Source organism: Protomyctophum parallelum, assembly GCF_964188405.1.
Source record: "Protomyctophum parallelum genome assembly, chromosome: 14".
Classification (NCBI taxonomy): domain Eukaryota; kingdom Metazoa; phylum Chordata; class Actinopteri; order Myctophiformes; family Myctophidae; genus Protomyctophum; species Protomyctophum parallelum.
In genome coordinates, this window is record NC_139709.1 from 38,117,506 (window position 1) to 38,138,727 (window position 21,222).

General features: G+C 42.4%; 1 protein-coding gene across 1 annotated transcript in view; it reads right to left on the reverse strand.

Annotated features, from left to right (window-relative positions):
- The window catches only part of amph (amphiphysin), a gene marked incomplete at both ends in the record, with an annotated part of 39,711 nt that overhangs the window by 16,572 nt on the left and 1,917 nt on the right, over window positions 1-21,222 (reverse strand). Inside the window, 14 exons of the mRNA XM_083782784.1 lie at window positions 1,246-1,272; window positions 1,385-1,414; window positions 2,104-2,187; window positions 2,849-2,977; window positions 3,580-3,727; window positions 4,058-4,140; window positions 5,419-5,494; window positions 7,389-7,474; window positions 7,745-7,783; window positions 8,054-8,125; window positions 8,250-8,345; window positions 8,818-8,912; window positions 9,224-9,278; window positions 9,649-9,729. Of these exons, the coding sequence (XP_083638910.1) occupies window positions 1,246-1,272; window positions 1,385-1,414; window positions 2,104-2,187; window positions 2,849-2,977; window positions 3,580-3,727; window positions 4,058-4,140; window positions 5,419-5,494; window positions 7,389-7,474; window positions 7,745-7,783; window positions 8,054-8,125; window positions 8,250-8,345; window positions 8,818-8,912; window positions 9,224-9,278; window positions 9,649-9,729 (1,101 nt within the window). The remainder of the gene's footprint in view (window positions 1-1,245; window positions 1,273-1,384; window positions 1,415-2,103; window positions 2,188-2,848; window positions 2,978-3,579; window positions 3,728-4,057; window positions 4,141-5,418; window positions 5,495-7,388; window positions 7,475-7,744; window positions 7,784-8,053; window positions 8,126-8,249; window positions 8,346-8,817; window positions 8,913-9,223; window positions 9,279-9,648; window positions 9,730-21,222) is intronic.

Sequence of the window (21,222 nt, forward strand, 5' to 3'; positions counted from 1 at the left end):
TATTAATATGTTGACTTTTGTGTTAATGTGTATTGTCATAACCAATTAACCCCTCAATACTTAGTGAACTTGACCTTTGGCTCTGTATTATATTTTGCTCTTTTTTCCCTCTACACCAAACCTGTTCCCCCAAAACAGCCAATCTACAAGCTCTTGTAGATCTGCTATTTCTGGTGAACGTTCCCTCCAGAATAGGAATGCTAAGGTTCAAGTTCCTTAACACATTTGGCAACCCCACTGTAGTAACTTTGACAACCCCCAGGGGTCACAGGCCCCCTGTTGAAGACCCATACACAGATACACAATAGTGGTGCATGCAGATTTGAAAAACAACCTGTTTATTGTGAGGAGAAGACAAAACAGCAGGATTGAAGTTAGTACAAAGAGTGAAGTTCAAAATGTTTGGTCTTTGGTCTTAAAGGACGACTTCACCCATTGTCAACCTACCTTCATAACTCACTAATGCTCATTATAATATGGTACCATTTTTGTATACTCGGTCTGTGTCTCGGAGGAGGACTGTGGACATTTGGGAGTGACAGTGAATATTTAATGAACACAACACAAACCATGGTGTGTAAAATACACCGGATTTAGCAAGAATGCTAGTTTCCATCCATAGACCCCAAACCAAAACAGGCAACAATACAAACAGAGAACATACAGGATAGGTGGGCACCTTGGACATCTGGGCCTCTGTGTAAAATTGTTTATTTTGTCCAAAAATTGTCTTATGATGTGAACATGCACGGTACATCATTATCAGACTTAGTTTTATCTTTCAACTTATTGTTTGTGACTGGATATACAGGTCGTGTAGCAATTTGAGGTATCACCAGTAGGCAGGTTTCTGAACTTGTATTTTAGGTCATTACTTGGTCTGCCTACCAGTGACATCATTGATAGGGCTAATATAAACTGCAGCTTTTCTATTCCTGGACGTTAGCATGCTATAATGGCAGCCAATGCCATTATTCTTGCGTTAATACAGTAAAAAAAAAAAAAAAAACATCCCTATGAGACACAGACCGAGTAGAAATAAATGGTACCATGTTATCATGAGCATGGACCAGTTATACGAAGATAGGTTGAACATGGGTGAGTCGTCCTTGTTATGCACTGTTGTTATATAAGTTGGAATCATTATGTATGCATAAAAACATTATTATAATGTCTAGGAACATGGCTATAATGTATAGAACAATATGATTAACAAGGCAGTGGTATATTAAGAAGGTTACTTACAGGCTGCGCTGCAGGTTGAGTGTTTCCCTAAAGGAAGAAACAAGGTTGTGAGACGTTTGTTGTATACGTTTGATAAATTAGCTTCTTCATTCACATTAAGATTAAGTAGAAAGAAAGAAATAAAGAACCGATGACTCACCCACCCACCCATGTCCCACGGTAAGGCTGTCTGTTGGAGCAAAACAAGCACATAAAAACAAATTATTGAAAATAATGTGTCAAGTTTCAGGCAACAAAAACAAACTGGGTATCATTTACTACATTAAAAATATGATTTTTGTATTATTATTTGTCTATGAAGTATGACATTTTCTCAAACCAGGGTCATATGACTTCATATCTATGAATGTACACTGTACAGCTCTTTATTGATCAGTACTTACAGTGGTTCTCAAAGTGAAGTCTGGGGACCCCCAGGGGTCATTGAGGGCGTTCCAGGGGGTCCTTAATAGCAAATCAACATGCACATTCCCTGACGTTGACGGAAATCTAATCCAACGCTTCACCATCGATGACGGAGATCTCTCAAGTGGTCTTTTCAGTGGTTTATGATAGTGTGCTCTTCGCCAACATATGAATGGTTTTAGGTTGCTAAGCAACGGATACAACTGGAAATGAACATTTTGCCTGCCATCCACCTCCATCTTATCTTATCACATTTAGAAAAATGCATTTATCTCTGATTCTTTTCCCAGATTGAAGATTGAAAACGCCTGCCATCCACTCCCATGCTAGATCATTTTCTAGAATGTTCATATCTCTCTTCCTGTATCATTCAACTTCTGCCACGACTACCATTCAATTTTCAATTGACTCTGGTGTATGAGGTGGTATGCTATGGTATGGGTAGAGGTTTACCTGTGGTATGGGTGAAACGCTGTCATCTGGTTGGAAAGCATCAAAGTCCAGGTCAAGGAGAGATTCCCCGGGTCTTTCATTGGGCTGCAGGGGAAATAATGATGAAACCGTTCATTAAATTGTTTTGGGTGGAGGGTTTGGTGGCGTGGGGTTTAATCAGACCTGTGGTATGGGTGGTGTTTGGGGTTTTAAACAGACCTGAGGTGTGGGTGGGGTTCTGGGGTGGAGGGTGGGGTGTGGGGTTTTTAACAGACCTGTGGTGTGGGTGGGGTTCTGGGGTGGAGGCAGGGGTGAATACTTATAACTGTATAAGTTTGGTATTTTATTTACAGTTTGCTAATAAACACAGTGGTACGATTTCAGTTCACAACAAACACATTAACTTGTTTCAGCATCTTGTTTCAACATTTCATCATGATCAATAATCTACCTGGCAGGTTGAAACAAAAGCCACCACATTAGCATTTGAATACCTGTTCAGTGAACAGGGAACAGGCAATGCCCACCCCCCAGTGGCCCAAGCCCCTACCACCCCACGTAAAGGTGTGAGTCTTGTGCCTACGTGACAAAACCCTAGTCATGGGGGAAGGGAGCTCAGGGGGTACTATATTGTGTTCCTATTTTCTTGGGGGTGTGCTCCAGCTACCAAGCACCCCCGCACGGCCCGCAGTTGACGCCACTGGGTGGAGGGTGCATTTGTGGGGTGGAGGGTGGGGGGGGGGGGGTCATGGGGTTTTAAACAGACCTGTGGTTGTGAAGAAACAGGAGGAGCCGCCAGGAATTCTCCTCCAAACAGATCAATGATCTGCTCCTGAGCCACTTCCTTAGTGGGGGTCGCCATGGGGGGCGGACGGATCGGGGGGCCCTTTTTCATCTGTACACAAAGTTTAAGAGAATTTAGGAAATATATTTAAGAAATACACACAGTAAATAATGGGTAAGTACATCTAACAGAGGATTTATTTCTCTCACAAACAAAGGAAACTAATAAAGTTGACCTATACAGACTACAATAAGAGTAAAGAAAAAATAATAAGTTTGTATTCATTATAATTTTCTAAATATGTTCTATAGACTAGGGGTTCTCAACAACCCCCTCAAGGACCACTGGGGGTACACGGACCCACTGCTATAGACAACACAACTAGCACTTACAACACTACGAGTGACTACAACTCTAGTGATATTTACTTACCATGCAGCACAACAGAACAAACGAGCAGGAAGGAAAAGAATAATAAAACCATTCAACATGAGGAAAACTGTTCGTCAGTGATGAATATTCATATTACTTACCACAACTATCTATAACATGAGTGGCAGGGGGAGGGAGAAAAGGTACCTGCTTTGGGGATTTGGTTATGGGTGGGCCAGATGGGTGGACCAGGTGATACATATTTTGGGTGAGACAGATTTTACCCAAGATGGGGACTTGGGTCTGGGCCAGATGGGTGGGCCAGGTGAGACATATTTTACCTGAGATGGGGACTTGGGTAAGTTGGGTCTGGGTGGGCTAGGCGAGACGGGTCGCAGCATGTGATTGAAACCAGCGTCTGGAGTTTCTGGTGAACTGTCGTAATCCGGAGGCGACGGGGTTCTGGCCAGACGGAGAGGTCCTGAATCACTGTGGAAGGACACAAATATGTCCACGAAATGGGTTTTCAGTGAGTTAGTAAAAAGATCAAATCGAGTACCTTTACTGATAATAAGCATTTTTAAACAACACATGCTTACAGTCAGACATTAAGGCTAAAATAACACAAAAAAGTCCTGGGAACTTTGTGGTCATGTATTAGATCGTATACGTTCATATCTGCATTCTGATGCTGGAACATAATTCCATGTTAATAATGAATGTTTGTTATTTTTGGTAAGCTATGAAAGTTTTTGCGATAACACATATCTGAAACGATCAGAACTTGTACATCACAGACGGACAGAGTTAGGTGCTGACCTGGGTGCTCCTTGGATGGTGAACATCTTGTCTGAATGCTGCTCCCCCAGTTTGGTCATGACTTCATACAGCTGTTTACAGAGCTGGAAACACAAGAACGGCGACACAATGTTGACACAATGCGGTCAGGCTTAGGCTTGACCCAGGTGTGACCAAAAAAAGCAGGAAGACCATCCTTCTGTATGAAATAATGCATTTTAGATGTAGAACAAGTTAACAACACTGTTCAATGTTCCATTTTAGGTGTAGAACAACACTGTTCAATGTTCCATTTTAGATGTTGAAACTCTTTGTTTAACCCGTTAAGACCTGATGACGATTCTACAAATGTCTTCGAAAGAATACCAAAAGCGATCCCCCCAAAACACCTGGCGCAAATCCGGAGACATCGGAACGGTCTCTACCTGGTATTCGTCCTAAACATAAACTATGTCTGAACCTAACATATTCCTAACCTTGACCTCAGTAAAACTATGCCTAAACATAAGCGTATTTATAACCTTATCCTCAGTAAAACAAATACAAGACTACAAGAACCGCCCCACGAGCGGTCGGCAGAACCGTGTATTAAGGTGAGGCTTCCGGTTAGCTCAGGAGGTAGAACGGCCACTTGGGAACCAGAAGGTTCCCAGTCCGATCCCGAGCTCCCCCTGAGTTAAGGCTCACGCATACTCTAGTTTTTGAGTGGTGCAACCACTCAAAGGAACAGCAATGTCCGTGTTCACCTATGCCTGTGTTCACCTATGTGTGTCTGTGTTGGTTAATGAGCACCAGTATATGACTATGAGTACCAGTAGAAACGCTGTTGTGCCAGAAACAGAGAGAGGTATAGTGCTGCACTGTTGTCTGCTAATGAGAGAGAGAGAGGTGGAGGGGGGAGTTGCACCACTCAGTTCACACGGGTGTGATTTTAGCTTATAACCTACTCACCGCGGTGGTTGGTAAAAGTACAACATGACGTCTCTGAGCCACAGTGATAAGCGACTCACCGCTCACCCCTGCACCCCTCTCGGTTTTCACTAACCACTGCGGTGGCTAGGATACGTATCCCCTAAAACTGGTGTAGGCTATGCATCCCGCTTTAGTGTCAAAGTGTTGCTCCCCATGGTGCTTTGCATGGTTTCCTCCACCGTAGGTGTGTGACTGTGTGTGTGTGTGTATGAGTGAATGTAACGCATAAGGGTCCATTCACACAGTTTGACCACTAGTGATCCCCGGACCCGGCATTGAGTAGCACTATCTTTATCTTTACACTATGGACCTTCAGTGACCCGCTGACATGTAACCCCTTGAAACCCTTGAACATGAGTGGAATTCCCCTTTAAGCCTGACCCAATAACCTTTGACCCCTGTGCACTCACCACAGAGATCTCCCGGTGGAACTTGGCCTCCAGGCTGGTGACGCTCTTGAAGGTGTCCACGTAGAAACCCACGCGACTGCGGACACAAGAACACTGTTACTGTATCACGTTATACTTCATATTTTACTCTGCAGTCATCAGAGGGTCAGAGAGGAGTCTTGTTCATCCAATTCAACCAATGTTAAACAAAGAACAGTTAATTTCAGAGCAATTATGGTGGCATGGAATTCAAAATGCATTTAAATGTTTAATTCTAAAAGTGAGTTTCAAGAAAGAGGTCAATAAAGAGATGTAATAAAAAGGGGTATATGAGCTATACATCCCACTATAATGTTTTGAGATTAAATTGTACTGTGGAGCTACATGTAGTACTTCATGTATTCTTCAATGTATTAGACATGTTTGAGTTAGTGTCTCTGTACAAAAGTGTTGTATGAATGGTATGTATGTGTGTATGCATGTTGTTGACCCCAGGAAGAGTAGCTGCTGTAACTGTACAGTAAGCTAATAGGGATATAATACTTTTTTCATAATTACATGCATGTGTGCTGACTCATAAAATTGTAGAGGATATTGGAGTTTAGATTTGACTATGCGGTTATTTGATTTGAGCTTAGATAATGGGATGGGACATCCCCAGACATACTTGTTGGTCTTTTGAGTTGTCTAATGATGAGGGTTTTATTTTATTTTAATAAGCAGAATAATGCAGTGTTTTTAATGTCACCTGTCTTTTGTTTTCTATTACCTATGATGACCGTGCTGAAAGTTGAACAAACAAACATAATTTATTGATAGATTGAGTGAATTATGTGGCATCAACTGCCAGGAAATATCCATCCCTGGAGAAACAAACGAGAGATTAGACATTTCCCTGGTCGCAAAGTAGTGAAAAAATTTTGCCACGTTGTAAGCTTGCAGATTTATGTTTTGAAATGTACTCGTCACCCATAAAAATTAGTCCGTGACCCAACGATGGGTCCTGAGCCACTGTTTGGGAAACAGTCGTTGTAGTATTGTTGCTGTCGGGCAGAAACCATTCATGTTTTAAGTAGCCTATTTTTTTTATTATTTCTTTTCCATGAATTGAAGCCCTACTTCACACAAAAGCAGTAAAAATAGCAGATCTACAAGCTCACGACGGCGTGCTATTTTCAGGTATTTTTACAATTATAAAATGTTATAAAATAATAATCAGTAGCGAATGCAGGAATTACAAGTTGGCCAGGCGAAAAGCTGAACCTTCCCCTGGAGCCATGGATACTCAGCTGATCACGCATCAAATACCTTCAGTATAGTGTGTCAAATGTAGCTCCCTTGCGTTCTTGGCTTGATCACAAAGGCGTATGCATTTGCATGTCTATGGGAGGGTCGTGCCATGGAATGGACACGTCCGTGAATGGGCGAATTGTACCAATTCGGCGGCAGTAAGATTACCGTTTTCTTAGCGTCAGTTGATTCTTCAAATCCGTATGAGTGAATCTGCGGGGTCATTTATTTATTTTTGGAACACAGTGCTTATTTGATGCAATATTTAAAAAAAAAGTCTATGGGAATTCAGAATGGGGGAAAAAACGTTGACCCAGGTAGGATGTGTAAATGATGCCAGACTTAGGTTCCCTAGTCCAGTGGTTTTCAACCAGTGGTCTGGGGACCACCAGTGATCCTTGAGGGTGGTCCGCAGCTAAATGATGGAGAGTTGGTAACAAAATCCATTTGGTATTACGATCTTAAGAGTAAAATTATTGTGCATCTGCACTACTTAATTTAGGCTAAATGTCATGGTGGTCCGTGGCTTAAATGCCAAAAACCATTATGGGCCTTGATATGAAAACAGTTGAAAAACACTGCTCTAGTCTATACTAGTGTAGTGTACAGAATTAGCACTCACCTGTAGAAGAGACAGCATATATCTTCTATTCATGTATAGTGTATGTACTGTATAGTGTAGTGTAGGGCCTATAACTCACCTGTCCCATAGAGTGGGTAGTTCATCTTGTAGACCAACATTTAATTCATCAAACACCTTCTGAGATTTTTTCAACTCTTCCTCTGCCTGCAAAAGAAACAACTGATCATGTCTACGGCTATAGCCTACAGTATAATAGGCTACCATAAATAATATAATATAACAGTGGTTCCCAAACTTTTTAGTTCGAGACCCAAGAGAAGTAGACATTTGCCTGGAACTCAAACAAAACAAAATAATTGGATTGTCAATTCAACACGATCTCGATCAACACAATTTTGCTGAATATTTTCCTTTAAAATGATTGTAATTGATATTGTAACAACAATGTTGTGACAGACAGACAGACAGACATACCTTTAACATCTTGCGGTCGTTTCTCATCCCAGAAGATGCCTGCAGGGTTTATTATATTGGTTAGTATTTATACATAGTTTATGTGTTTATTTATGAATAATTTGTACTGATTCCTGATGTTCCTATACTGTCCTTATGGGTGTGTGTGCGCGCGCGAGCGCGTGCGTGTGTGTGTGTGTGTGTTGCACTTTGTCATCTTTGTGTTGCAGTGAGCTGCAGTTGTTGATGCCGTGCACATACATACACGGACAACACACTGTCAGTTGTTGGAGCGGATGGCACCGCTCAAAAACAGCATGTACTTACTACCTGCAGGGTTTCCATGTGGTGACGAGCGCTGTCATAATCTATCAATTTCCTGCTTCGCTTTGCCACTCGAATCTGAAACACAATCATCAGTTACATTTTATTCTTTTACATTAGTTTACATTATGCTAAATTAAGAAGAAGAAGATAATAAATAATAAGAAGACGAAGAAAGACAAATAACAATAATTATGAATACCTTTAGGTCAGGGAACTGCAGAAGATATGCATCAAGGTTTAGTAGTGTGGAGTCGATCAGTTTGTTATGGAAGCCTTCCCACAATGCATCACAGTCCTGAAGGAAATACAACGTGTACACGAACAGTAAACACGGTAAACAGTCAGTTGTTAGTGGCCCAGCTGCGTTAACAACTGGTTTAACTACTGTAACTCTAGGTTTCCATCAAGGCCTTTTTAGTGCATTTTGGATTTCACACTTAAATTCCTGAAGAAATGAAATGCGCAAATGGGGGATGGAAACACTTGTCGGATAGGTTTTGAATTAGAAAGCATTGAACTTGCATGATATCGCTTAAAAAAAAAAAAACGTGATGGGGAGCCAAGGGGTGGGTGGCCAGCACTCATTCAAGGATCCTAGCAGGGCTGTTTTGAATGTATTGAAGCCTCTTATCTGCACTGCACTCTCTTGCTAGGGATCCCAATGAGTAATATAGTGCGTTGATCATGGAAGTTTGATCGTATATTTATATAAATGTAAACAGTGACCTTAAGTTTAGGTCAGGGTTAAGGTGGGGTTTCACACTGACCTTGCCTATTACCATGACGTCATCTTTCCCATGCCAGTCCGGTTCATAGACTTCATGTAGAGATTCTGTCAGGTTGATGGAGGCCTGCTGCATTCCTATAAGACACAGTCAGTTATAGTGCATCGCTGTTGTCAGGCAGAAATCTTGTATCTCCAAGCTTCAAATTACCTGTACCTACAGTATTAGTTGTGTGTTGTGAAAATAGCCGATCTACAAGCAAACAGTGCCTTGCGAGGCATTGTGCGCTTGTAGATCCGATTGTCCGACGACCGGATTGTCCGGCAAACCTTTTAGATCCAGACCCAAACATTTTATGTCTTCCTGGGACCCAAACAGTGAAAATAGTGTGTGTGTGTGTGTGTGTGTGTGTGTGTGTGTGCGTGTGCGTGCGCGTGCGTGTGCGTACCTTTAATAGCAGCCATATAGGCCTTCATCTCTCTCTGTAGTCTGGATCCTTCTGTCTGGAGCAAGCAATCACATACTTACATCATATATACAGCCTATATACACACACAGTACATATATATATATATATATATATATTGACCCAATGAAAAGTATTAACAAGAGCTTCTGACTAAGTAATAACTTTCCTTGGCGCAGACAGACTTCATCTGCCTGCACTGTATATTGCCACCACGCAGTGCAGTGGTATATTAGTATCGCAACGCAAGGCTAAGTAATAACTACAACGAATCCATTGAGCAATTTTCATTTTTTACATTTCCTGAAGAGCCACGGTTTAGTACCCATAGACTATAAATAGTTATAGCTCTTTTATGGTTAATTATGTAAATCATATTTATTATATGAAAGAATTTGTCTTTTTACCTCCTGCCTCTTAAAGTTGACGACAACTTGCTCAAACTGCTCATCTTTAGTCTCATCAGCTTTGCCCAGCTTCTGCAATACCTGAAGACAGAAAAACACAAACATAAATACCCTTGAAAATACACCACAACCACATAGAACAATGCAGTTACTATCCACACATTAACTATAGAGGGTATGCGGGGTATGTTTGTGACACAGCCACGGTCACAGAGTCAAGCAGGCACAATGCTATGCCTCTCCCGGAACACAGCCAGGAATCCCTGCTCAGTGCTCATTACTTGCGCAAGCAGAGCGCGCAAGTAATGTGATCGGCCTGGTCCATTTGTCGTGACAGCCGTTCCGCCATTTCAGGACCCCCCCAGAAAAACATCAAATCTGTGCCCGTATTGCTGGACCAATGATGACGAAATGACCATATTTCTTACGTCATCATTTAGAGCTAGTCATACACGTATTTCTTACGTCATCATTTAGAGCTAGTCATACACGTATGTGTATGACTAGCTCTAAATGATGACGTAAGAAATATGGTCATTTCGTCATCATTGGTCCAGCAATACGGGCACAGATTTGATGTTTTTCTGGGGGTGTCCTGAAATGGCGGAACGGCTGTCACGGTTTTTGGACCAAAGTGACCACAGAATACCGCTAATCAACTTACAACTACACACTTTATACAGTATAGAGTATAGAGTATATATGTATACATATATAGTATATGCCTATATACTATATATATACTATATATATTTCTTACGTCATCATTTAGAGCTAGTCATACACGTATTTCTTACGTCATCATTTAGAGCTAATCATACATCAAATCTGTGCCCGTATTGCTGGACCAATGATGACGAAATGACCATATTTCTTACATACACACCACGTACTCTGGTCCCAGCAGATCAGGCACAATTTGGTAAATTATTTTTTATTGATTATGTATATAGTATACGTATGACTAGCTCTAAATGATGACGTAAGAAATATATATAGTATAAGAAATATGGTCATTTCGTCATCATTGATCCAGCAATACGGACACAGATTTGATGTTTTTCTGCGTAAGCCTCAAATGTGTGTGTATGTGTATGACTAGCTCTAAATGATGACGTAAGAAATACGTGTATGACTAGCTCTAAATGATGACGTAAGAAATATGGTCATTTCGTCATCATTGGTCCAGCAATACGGGCACAGATTTGATGTTTTTCTGGGGGGGTCCTGAAATGGCGGAACGGCTGTCACGGTTTTTGGACCAAAGTGACCACAGAATACCGCTAATCAACTTACAACTACACAAAAGTAAATAGTTACACCTAATAATTACACATTTCAAATGTTCCTTCACAGAGATATTGAGATTCCACCGTTTACAGAAAAAGTATACTGTATAACATATTTTAATTCAGTTTATATACCTTTTTTTTCAACACATATAAATGATTTATTTGTCTCTGAAAAACAAAAAAGGGATCCAGAATATATCTACAACAATAAAACAGTATTTCTTATATAGATAGAAACTAGAATCATACTTAATACTAAATGTTTACATGTATAGTAGGTAGCAAATAATTACATCTAAACATTAATCATTTCAAACGTTCGTTCACAGAGATACTGAGATTTGACAGTTTACAGCGGGCGAAAACATTACATGCGCGCTCTGCTTGCGCACTAGTTGGCCATTTATGGCCTACTAGTGTGCAACAAGCAAGTATGCACTCGACAGAGTGCAGTTCTAGTTGTTGCTATGGTTGCTATGAGGATGACGCTGGTTCCTTTAGCAACGGGATAAAACTACTTTCGAGGGTAAAACTACTTTCTGGCCTTGACAACCCATACATCCAAAGTCCTATCTGATTGCACTAAATGACGTTAAACGACTGTTACTATCCACACATTAAAGTGGCACTATGTAACCTATAATTGCAACTGCAGGTCGCAGTTTACTATGAAAACGTGCATTTCCCGTCAGGCTGTCATTTAGTCCGTCACCCCAGGCCTCCATACAGTATATGGTCACACATCATATATATCATTGACATTCCCATATATAGGCTTAATATTGATGACATCGTGTATCTTCATATAGGCAAAACAGGGATTGCATTAGGGCATCGGCTGTGAAAAACAAAGACTAAAAGACTAAAACTGTCATGATTCGCAGTGAAGGACTGAACCCAAGTGCAGAGCCAAACGCAGAATAGTCTTAAATGAACGTGTTTATTAATGCAGAGAAGCATACAGCCAAAGTAAAGTCAATGCAAAATGTAAATCCAAAAAAGGCAAAACTTCAGGAGCAAAATGGCAAAATCACAGGAAGTCCAAAAATGCAAAACATTCAAAGCATAACTGCATATAAGCCAGAAGTCCAAAAGTTACACAAAGCTCATGAAATCCAAAATACCTTCTAGGAGACCAAAATAGCAAACCAGGAGTCCAAGGCAGATCACTGGAACAACAATGTATGTCCTGACAGTGTGTTTGTGGAATGAGTCCAGTTTTATAGGGAGCAGGGTGATTGCAGAAGTGTTCTCAGGTGTGGAATGGGCATGGCACTGTTGGGCTGAAGAGGGGGTGGAAACAGGCGTGTGACAAGGACTGAGAGAGGGAATGGAGAGTGGCTGATATTGTAAGGCCTATTCATACTCCAGTTTTAGGTGATAAGATAAGGTGACCACCTTATCTCTAGTGAAAACAGAGAGATGTGGTGTGACGTCATGTTGTAGTTTTTCCAACCACCGTGGAAACCTTATCACCTAAAACTGGAGTATGATAGGCCTTTAGTCTCCCTGTCTCTATTGAGACATTTAGATCGTGTCAAAGGTCAGGATCTGACTTGAATTTTGACCTGATGGTCAAGATTGGTTATCGCCCGAGCAAACAGGCTATTAGCTCAATGGTAAAATAATCCAGATTCAAATCCGGGGTAGAAAAGGAAAGTAACATAGCTTTAACAATGAACTAAACTGGCCCAGGCCGTAGCGTAACGGTCTGGGCACCGGACTGGTGATCCAGTCGCGGTGTGCCGCGGGTTCGACTCCCGGACCCGACACGGCCTTTACCGCATGTCATCCCCCCATCTCTCTCCCGTTTCCTGTCAGACTACTTTCTATCCCTTAAAAAAAATCAATAAAGGCGTAAGCCGCAAAAAAATATCTTAAAAAAAAAAAAACAATGAACTAAACTGTATACTATCCACACATCAACTATCAAGCTTGAGGAACCGAATAAAACATGGAACTCGATTTCTCCATTCAACTTTGATGGATGCGGCCCGCCATGTTCTTTTCTGTCGCCCTATAACTTTGAATGGCGTGCTGGTTCTTGATATAGAATACATTGTTTATATCCACACATCATTGTTCAGTGATCCAGACAGCAACCATCTGGCCTCCCGCCAAGAGCTTCAATCCTCTTACAGTTGGATTCTAACCTTTAACACACACTATACATCGCACGCACGCACGCACGCACGCACGCACGCACGCACGCACGCACGCACTTTATACACACACTAAAACATGACAAAACCCATACCATACAGTGATACTGGGTAGGGATGGGTATTGTTAGAATTTCCGAGTCCGATTCTGATTCTGCTTATCGGTTCCTAACGAATCTGATTCCCTATTTCGATTCCAAAATGGTCTACAATTATAAATATTTTACCTATTATTTAACAAAAAGCTTTATTCTTTTATGCCTTAGTCAATTTAAGCCATGTAATGAATAGAGTAACATCCTCTCCTATATTCAACAGTTGAGCCATTTGTGGATAATACAGTGAGCTGCATGTTTTATTTTTTTAATATCTATTCTGTATTTACCTGTACAAAGTTTCTAGTATCAAACGTTTTTATTTAATTGCACGCACATACATTTGCTCGAACCTTTAGAGATACAGCGCTTTGAAAATCCTGTTATAATGACAGCTTGGCATTGTTTGGGTCCCAGGAAGACATAAAATGTTTGGGGCCCACTGCCGTACATACATTACACACACACACACACACACACACACACACACACACACACACACACACACACACACACACACACACACACACACACACACACACACCCTCACACACACACACACACACACACACACACACACACACACACACACACACACACACACACACACACACACACACACACACACACACACACACACACACACACACACACACACACACACACACACACACACACACACACACACACACACACACGCAATGGAGCCAGTATGGACATTTCCTATACATACTAGTAAAAGTGGAAGTGAAATTACTGCTGCCGAAGTGAAAACATTGTGAAATTGCGCTATACAACAACTTCGTTTTATGTTTACTTACGTGGCCGATTAAGACTGAGGTTCAGGTTAGTAATAGGGTTAGTAGTCGGACAACGTGACAAACGTGACAACGTCAATAGGAAATGTCCATACTGGCTCCATTGCATGGTCTTGATAAGACCATACTGGTGATTGTGTTGATAAAAATCTGCTACCCGCAGATGCACGCACGCACACACGCACGCACGCACGCACGCACGCACGCACGCACGCACGCACGCACACACGCACACACGCACACACACACACACACACACACACACACACACACACACACACACACGACTACACTACCATGTTGACACATCAACATGTCGCGCCCATCAGGCATGTGGACAGAATGCAATCTGTAGGATTGGTTTATTTGTCACACACACACGACAACACTACCATGTTGACACATCAATGCATTGCGCTTATCAGGCATGTGGACAAAATGCAATCTGTAGGTTAATTGGTTATTATTTATGGAGGACATGAGTGACTCCCCCCTTTCTCCTTTCTAACAGTGTTATGATAATTTTGTAATGTGTGACCAGACTGACCACTGGAAAATCGCAGCTTTTCAGTTGCTGCTCTGCCTTCGATGTGGAATGCCCTGGCTAACACCATCCATTAAAGCAGTGGTTCTCAAACCTGTGGGTCGGGACCCCCAGATGTGTCCCCACATGATTTTGGGGGGGTCCACAGTTGACAGTGAAGAGACAATTTATTGTCACTAGGTGGCAGCAGAAGTGTAGTTAAGCTGTGCCAGCCTTATTTCCATGTTTGGCTAATTTTCAGCTCCGCTGTATCAGCCTGCAGACTATCATTGTAAGTATTGGCTATCATTAGCATTAGCTCAAGCTGTTTACCTTTTGCCAGAAACGTTTACATGTCGGGCTCGGGAGTGATGAGAGACAAATTAAGTCACAAATGACATCCGGACATCAGATGAATCAGGATTTCCATAACAGTGAAAGTAGAAGCAGAGTTATGGGGCTTTGAAAATCCTGCTTTTAACCCAGGTAAATGGAGGGGGCTTGCAAAGATCCCATAGCTGGTGGTGATGGAGGCCGGACCAATGTTAACAATTGGTTTTGGGCTCAACCATTGGCCAAATTGTGAAATAATATAAGAAAGATGCAACAATTGCGAGGAATTGTGAGCTTGTAGATCGGCTATTGTCGATCGGCTATTTTCACAATATAAATACTTCAAATTACGAAATGTAATGCATCAAGTCGTACATTCCAAGTGCGTGTGGAGGTAGGGTATAGGGCAGGGGTCCTCAACTAGAAATGATGAAGGTCCACAAATATTTTTTTTAATAAGACCGAGGTCCGGTCCCATGCGCGGCGTCCATCGGAGAGCGGGGCTCTATGCCCGTTTAGTATGGTCAAGCCAAGCTTATACAAATCAGATCCCCTTCCAACCAACCAATAATGGGGTTCAGAGTGCAGGCCCGGAGTGGAACTCCAAATCCAGATCACACTGCGTGCGCGCGTAGCGCGCGCCAGAATTTTGGGGGCCCTTGGGGGACATTTTTGGGGCCTTTGCAGCAATTTCACATGAGAAATGTACCATCTGATGTTATTTATATTATTAACTTCTTCCCTCCATTAACATAAGACACACAATGTAGTTGTGCTGCAGCAACACTGCCTGAATTGAATTGAAATTGACTGTGGCTGGCCTGGCCTGAGCTTAGGAGAGTTTTGTTTTTGCTGGCCTGACCTGATAAAAATAAAATATTTGTTGATGACATGTATTATTGAGTTATTGTTCATGCTAGGTTGGTGAATTGAAATGCATATAGGACCACAATAGAAACTAGTCCCCAAGACATGTTTTGCTATCTATCTATCTATCTATCTATCTATCTATCTATCTATCTATCTATCTATCTATCTATCTATCTATCTATCTATCTATCTATCTATCTATCTATCTATCTATCTATCTATCTATCTATCTATCTATCTATCTATCTATCTATCTATCTATCTATCTATCTATCTATCTTGGCTTTAACAGCTGATCTCTGTTCCTGTGAAACACAATCCAACAGCCAGCTCATCAACATTTAATGATCCGGTTCAGCCAATCAGCACACAGCAACACTAGTTAGCAACATACCACTTCCAGCTATGACATAAATGATGTCACCACAATAGACATAGAAAGGTAGACGCCTCCTTCAGCTCTGGGGCGTCTGCTCTCAGCGGAGGGCAAGCTTCCGCATGCGTCATAGAAGGTGACTTTCGGTAGGCCAATCAGAGGCAATGTAAATGTTTGTTTTCTCATGGCAATAAAGCTCCTGTCAATTTAATTGATTAGTCCCGGAAAAGACACAATGTAATTGGCCAGTAGTCACTTTGAGTGGCAGCATACCTTCCGCTGCGTTCCGCACTTCCGCATAGTCAGGACGTAGTGGACACTTTTTCATGATTGGCTGCCTCGTCTCTAGGCTACCAGACACTTTTTCAGGATTGGCTGCCTCGTCTCCAGGCTATCTACCTCTAAGCCAATGGGAGACTTGCCCATAAAGGCCAATCCCCATCATCTGAACGGCATGAAATTGCCATGAATAGTCTAGTCTCTACTCTCTAGTCTGAACAACACTTTTCGCCCCTAAATAATCAAAATAAGGGGGAAAAATGCACAACAGAGACATGCACCTGGCAGTTATCTATGGTCACCACTGTGTGCCATCTCACCTATAGGTACTTCAAGGCCCACCTGTCATTGTTTTAAATATCTATGGTCACCACTGTGTGCCATCTCACCTAAAGGTAGAAAACAGCGGAGAACACTGACGTCACCAAATTTGGAGCGTTATTGGTTAGCGGAATACAAGGAAGTGGGGCTTCCTATGCCAGATTTTCCAACGTGTTTCCGCAGTTAGGCTTTCATTTTTGAGCTGAATGCGAACGCAAATTAAAGCCTGGGTACCGAGGCTAAGGTCACAATCATACCAGAGAGCTTTGCTGCGATTAAAACGAATCCTGCTGCGCATTTTCAGAAAGTGTACTTCGTTTGGCAGGTGTGAAGGCTCATTCGAATCGTAATGCGTATCAAAGAACCGCATTATACTCCGAGCAAAAACGGGGGTTTCGCTTCGCTTCCAATCGCACTTGATTACGATTCGGTGAAGGTGTGAATGCAATCCGCAGTAAATAAAGGAAATGAAGCAAACAATGTGGCGGGTGAGGAGCTGAACACAGTTGGAGACGGAGAAGGCATATTTTACGCAGCGCAAAGATGTCACGTTACCGTGGATATAGACGTGGTCGATTGAGGAGATTAATCAAATGCTTAAGAAAACACATAAACACTGCAGTGCAGTGTAATAGTATTATAGCCTACAGAATATTCTGTCTGTCTGTGCGTGCCGTAAACATGGAGTGCTGTCACTGTGTGGGGACTAGTGGGGAGTAGGAACTTTCATCTCAATAAACATGTAAACATTTTGTGCTGCTGTCTGTTATATCAGTGCGCTCAGCGCTGTGCCTCCATGCCCAAAAGAACAGTGTGTGGCTGCGTGCGTATAGTGAGAGAGCGAGAGAGAGAGAGGGGGGTCCAGTCCCAGATGGCACGACACATGCACGTTATGAGTATAATTTTATCACCATAGATTTCACTGTGTAGGCTAGTTTATGAATGGAACACATTGATAAAGGTCCCCCCTGCTGCGTTTCCAATTGCTGCGGATGACAGCTGTGTGAAGGCAAACCGCAGCAAATTAAATATGCAAGAATCCCAAATTCTCCGCCCATACGCATTGAGTCTACCGAAGTATTAGGTGAGAATGTGACCTAAGTGTCTGATGTACCAATAAGGATAAATCTGACTTTTAATAACACTTTTTAGGGTATGGTTATTGTACTGTTTGCAACGATGCTAGTTGGGAAGGCATGCACTACCCTGTTATGCTTGAAAGGCTTTCTCAATAATGACCCGCTCCCCATTGATTACTTATAGATTAATACATAGATACAAAAGTCAAAACAAAACAACGCCATGTAGCCTAATAAACAATCAGGTACATTTACACATAAACACTACTGCGATGTACAGTACACTTGACTACACAACCGTTACACACACACCCAAGTACACTGCAACTGCTGTAAATGTTTCATTGTTGATAGAATTGATAGAAGGTCTATTGTTCTTCATATTCACTGTTCACTTTTACCTATCCTAACTATTAGGAAGAGTTGATGGTATTCATACATTTACCATCCTAACTATAGGAGTAGTGTAATACATCCTGATCCTAACTATTAGGAGCAGTGGCTGCTATATTCATACATGCATTACTACTATGTGGCTGCTATTCATACATGCATTACTACTATGTGGCTGCTATTCATACATTTGCTATCCTTACTACTAGGAACAGTGAGCACTATTAGCAGCGCTCAGGGAGCAGTTAGAGGTTAAGTGTCTTGTGCTCAGGGAGGAGTTGGCTAAGTGCCTTGCTCTGGGCGACACACACCGGGGCAGGGTGTGTGTATCCCAGCTAGCCTCTCTACCCATTTCCAGCGTCCGTTGAGGCCATGTGTAAATTATGGCCATCGGTTCCTGTTGTCCGTCATTCAATTCAATGTGAGTTATGTCACGTGAATGTGGGAACACAACCTGACAGAAATAGAAAAGGATCATATTCGTCTGCACCCTGATTAAAACTAACGATCAATTAGTCCATGGGCCAGTGGGGTTGAAAAGACTAGATTCTGGTGGCAAATTCTAATGGTGATTTTTATGTTCCCACCTGGTAGCATTACCAACCTGGTAGCTTTCTACCGATTTATATAAACACAAACATTGAAGACAAAAGTAAAGACGGAAATGTGAGGACGCCCCTCACTTCACACGGGTGTGATTTTTATAATTAATTCATGTAATTATTCCCAAAATAGGTCACATTTTGTAGGCCTATTTTCTATATATATTTATCTATGTTCTCTCAGCAGACTCAGGTAGCTCTACATGTGAATTGACTACATGTTACTACTGATCCACACTGGTCTCCATGTCTGTGGTGTGTTTGAGTGTGGGCACATATACGTGGCAAGAAAGTGCCTATGAGCAGGCGTCTCTTCCGGGTTTTTAAACAGCTGGTGGATGGAAATGACACTTGCGCGTGGCTTCAACTTGTAGCGAAATAATCATAGCTGACACAGACATTCTTATCATGGCATTAAGTCTTGGTCACATTTTACAGTGCCCCATTTTTCAACAAAGATGTACATCAGCAGGCTGTAAATATATAGACATCAGGGGAGTTGCAAGTTAACATGGGATTGACTTATACACCTCCCTCATTGGCATTCACAGGCTGTGCTCTGTTAGTGCCTTTGCTGGGAAAGGGAAAGTGAAACCCATGAACCTTTCCAGCAGTGTTTTGAGGAACTGGTCAGAACTGTGATGTCTGAGCAACAGTTAAAAAAGATGGAGGCATTCACACGCCGCCTCTACCTTTCAGAGAAGAGGGATTGCACAGACATCAATGAAGAGAAGCTGATTCCTCACAGCTTCCACCATGTCGTGACAGCTTCCACCAGCACACACTTCATGCCAACTACAGTACCAGCAGCTATATGGCGAGTGGCGACACAGCTTTCAAGCCGAAATGAAAGACCCTGAACCAACTGGACATGAGTGGACTGTTGACAATGTCGATACGGCCTATAGCTGTTCACCTTTATTTATACTCATTCAGCTATACATCCTCCCCCAAAGCTATCACATTTATACTCATTCAGCTATACATCCTCCCCCATAGCTATCACCTTTATTTCTACTCATTCAGCTATAGCATAGGGCGTCCTCCATAGCTTTAACCTTGATTACAGAAACTGCTTTTTCATGCGTCAGATCAGATGGTGCCAAGAAGATCAGATGTAACATGCTGCCATGACAGCCACGGCCATGAGTGAGGCAGTGCACATGGACATTTGTCCTGTGTGCCTCAATTAGCTTTATACACAACCGGTGTGGCGTCACACTCTCAGCCTAATAGGCTCTATGCACAGCAGCCATAATGGAAATAAATTGGGCCTCTGCCTTACTTCCTTCACAGATGTTACCAATTATACTAATGAAGGCTCTGTTCCATTCTGGTCAAACAGAGTCAGGGTGCTGATATTGTGCATGTTGGCTCCCTGGAAAACACTCTGCTACACTAGTGGGTCAAGGGACCCTCATGGTTCCTTGAGGGGGTTCCAAATAGACCCTGGGTGTATGTAACTCTGAGAGTGTACAATATGGAACCAAAATGACCGGTAAGGGTGGCTATTGACCATGACCTGCTGTTGTCAGCCCAGTTATATACGGTCAGAGACCCAGACTATTTTAGCTGTGATAAAAGACAACATTACTGTACACTAGACCAGTGGTCTACTGGACTTTTACTGGATCAGGACCCATATGCACTCGAATATCATCGCAGCCCACCCAGACCACAGCCTGAGTGGTCATGGGTGATGGGTGGACCCCCCCCCCCCCACAAGCACACACACACGCATGCACGCACGCACGCACGCACGCACGCACGCACGCACGCACGCACGCACGCACGCACGCACGCACGCACGCACGCACGCACACACACACACACACACACACACACACACACACACACACAGGCATGCAGATGTCTCGGTTCAATAAATCAATAGTTGTCTTCAAAGCTAAGTACTTGTCTTGCTTTTGTCCCTTTGTAATGAAAAGGGGAGGGGAAGACACACACACACACACACACACACACACACATTGAGTGAAATTGATTTGGGGGGCGGTGGCCATAGCTGAATGGGTAGAGAGGTCGACAGTGAAATGGAAGGTCCCCCATGCTGGGTAGAGAGTCGACAGTAGTTAAGGAACACTTAAGGAGTTAAGATGGACACTGTCCCTCCTTAAACCCTTAACTGCTGCCCCATGAGCGCTCATGACAACCATCCGACCAAACTGAAAACTGAACTAAATAATAATAATGAAAAACTAAATGTAGGAAACTATTTGGAAAAACATGGGTCCCGAGTCCCGACCCATTATTGGTAAACACTATCCTAAATGTATACATACAATGTTCAACTTACAGCCAGCACCGCTTCCCATTCAAGAATATCTGTGTGGTAGGATTGTTTCGCATTAACCACTTGAACCCTATCATCCCTGTTCTAGGGCAGAAATAGCAGATCTACTCTTTTCGGCGA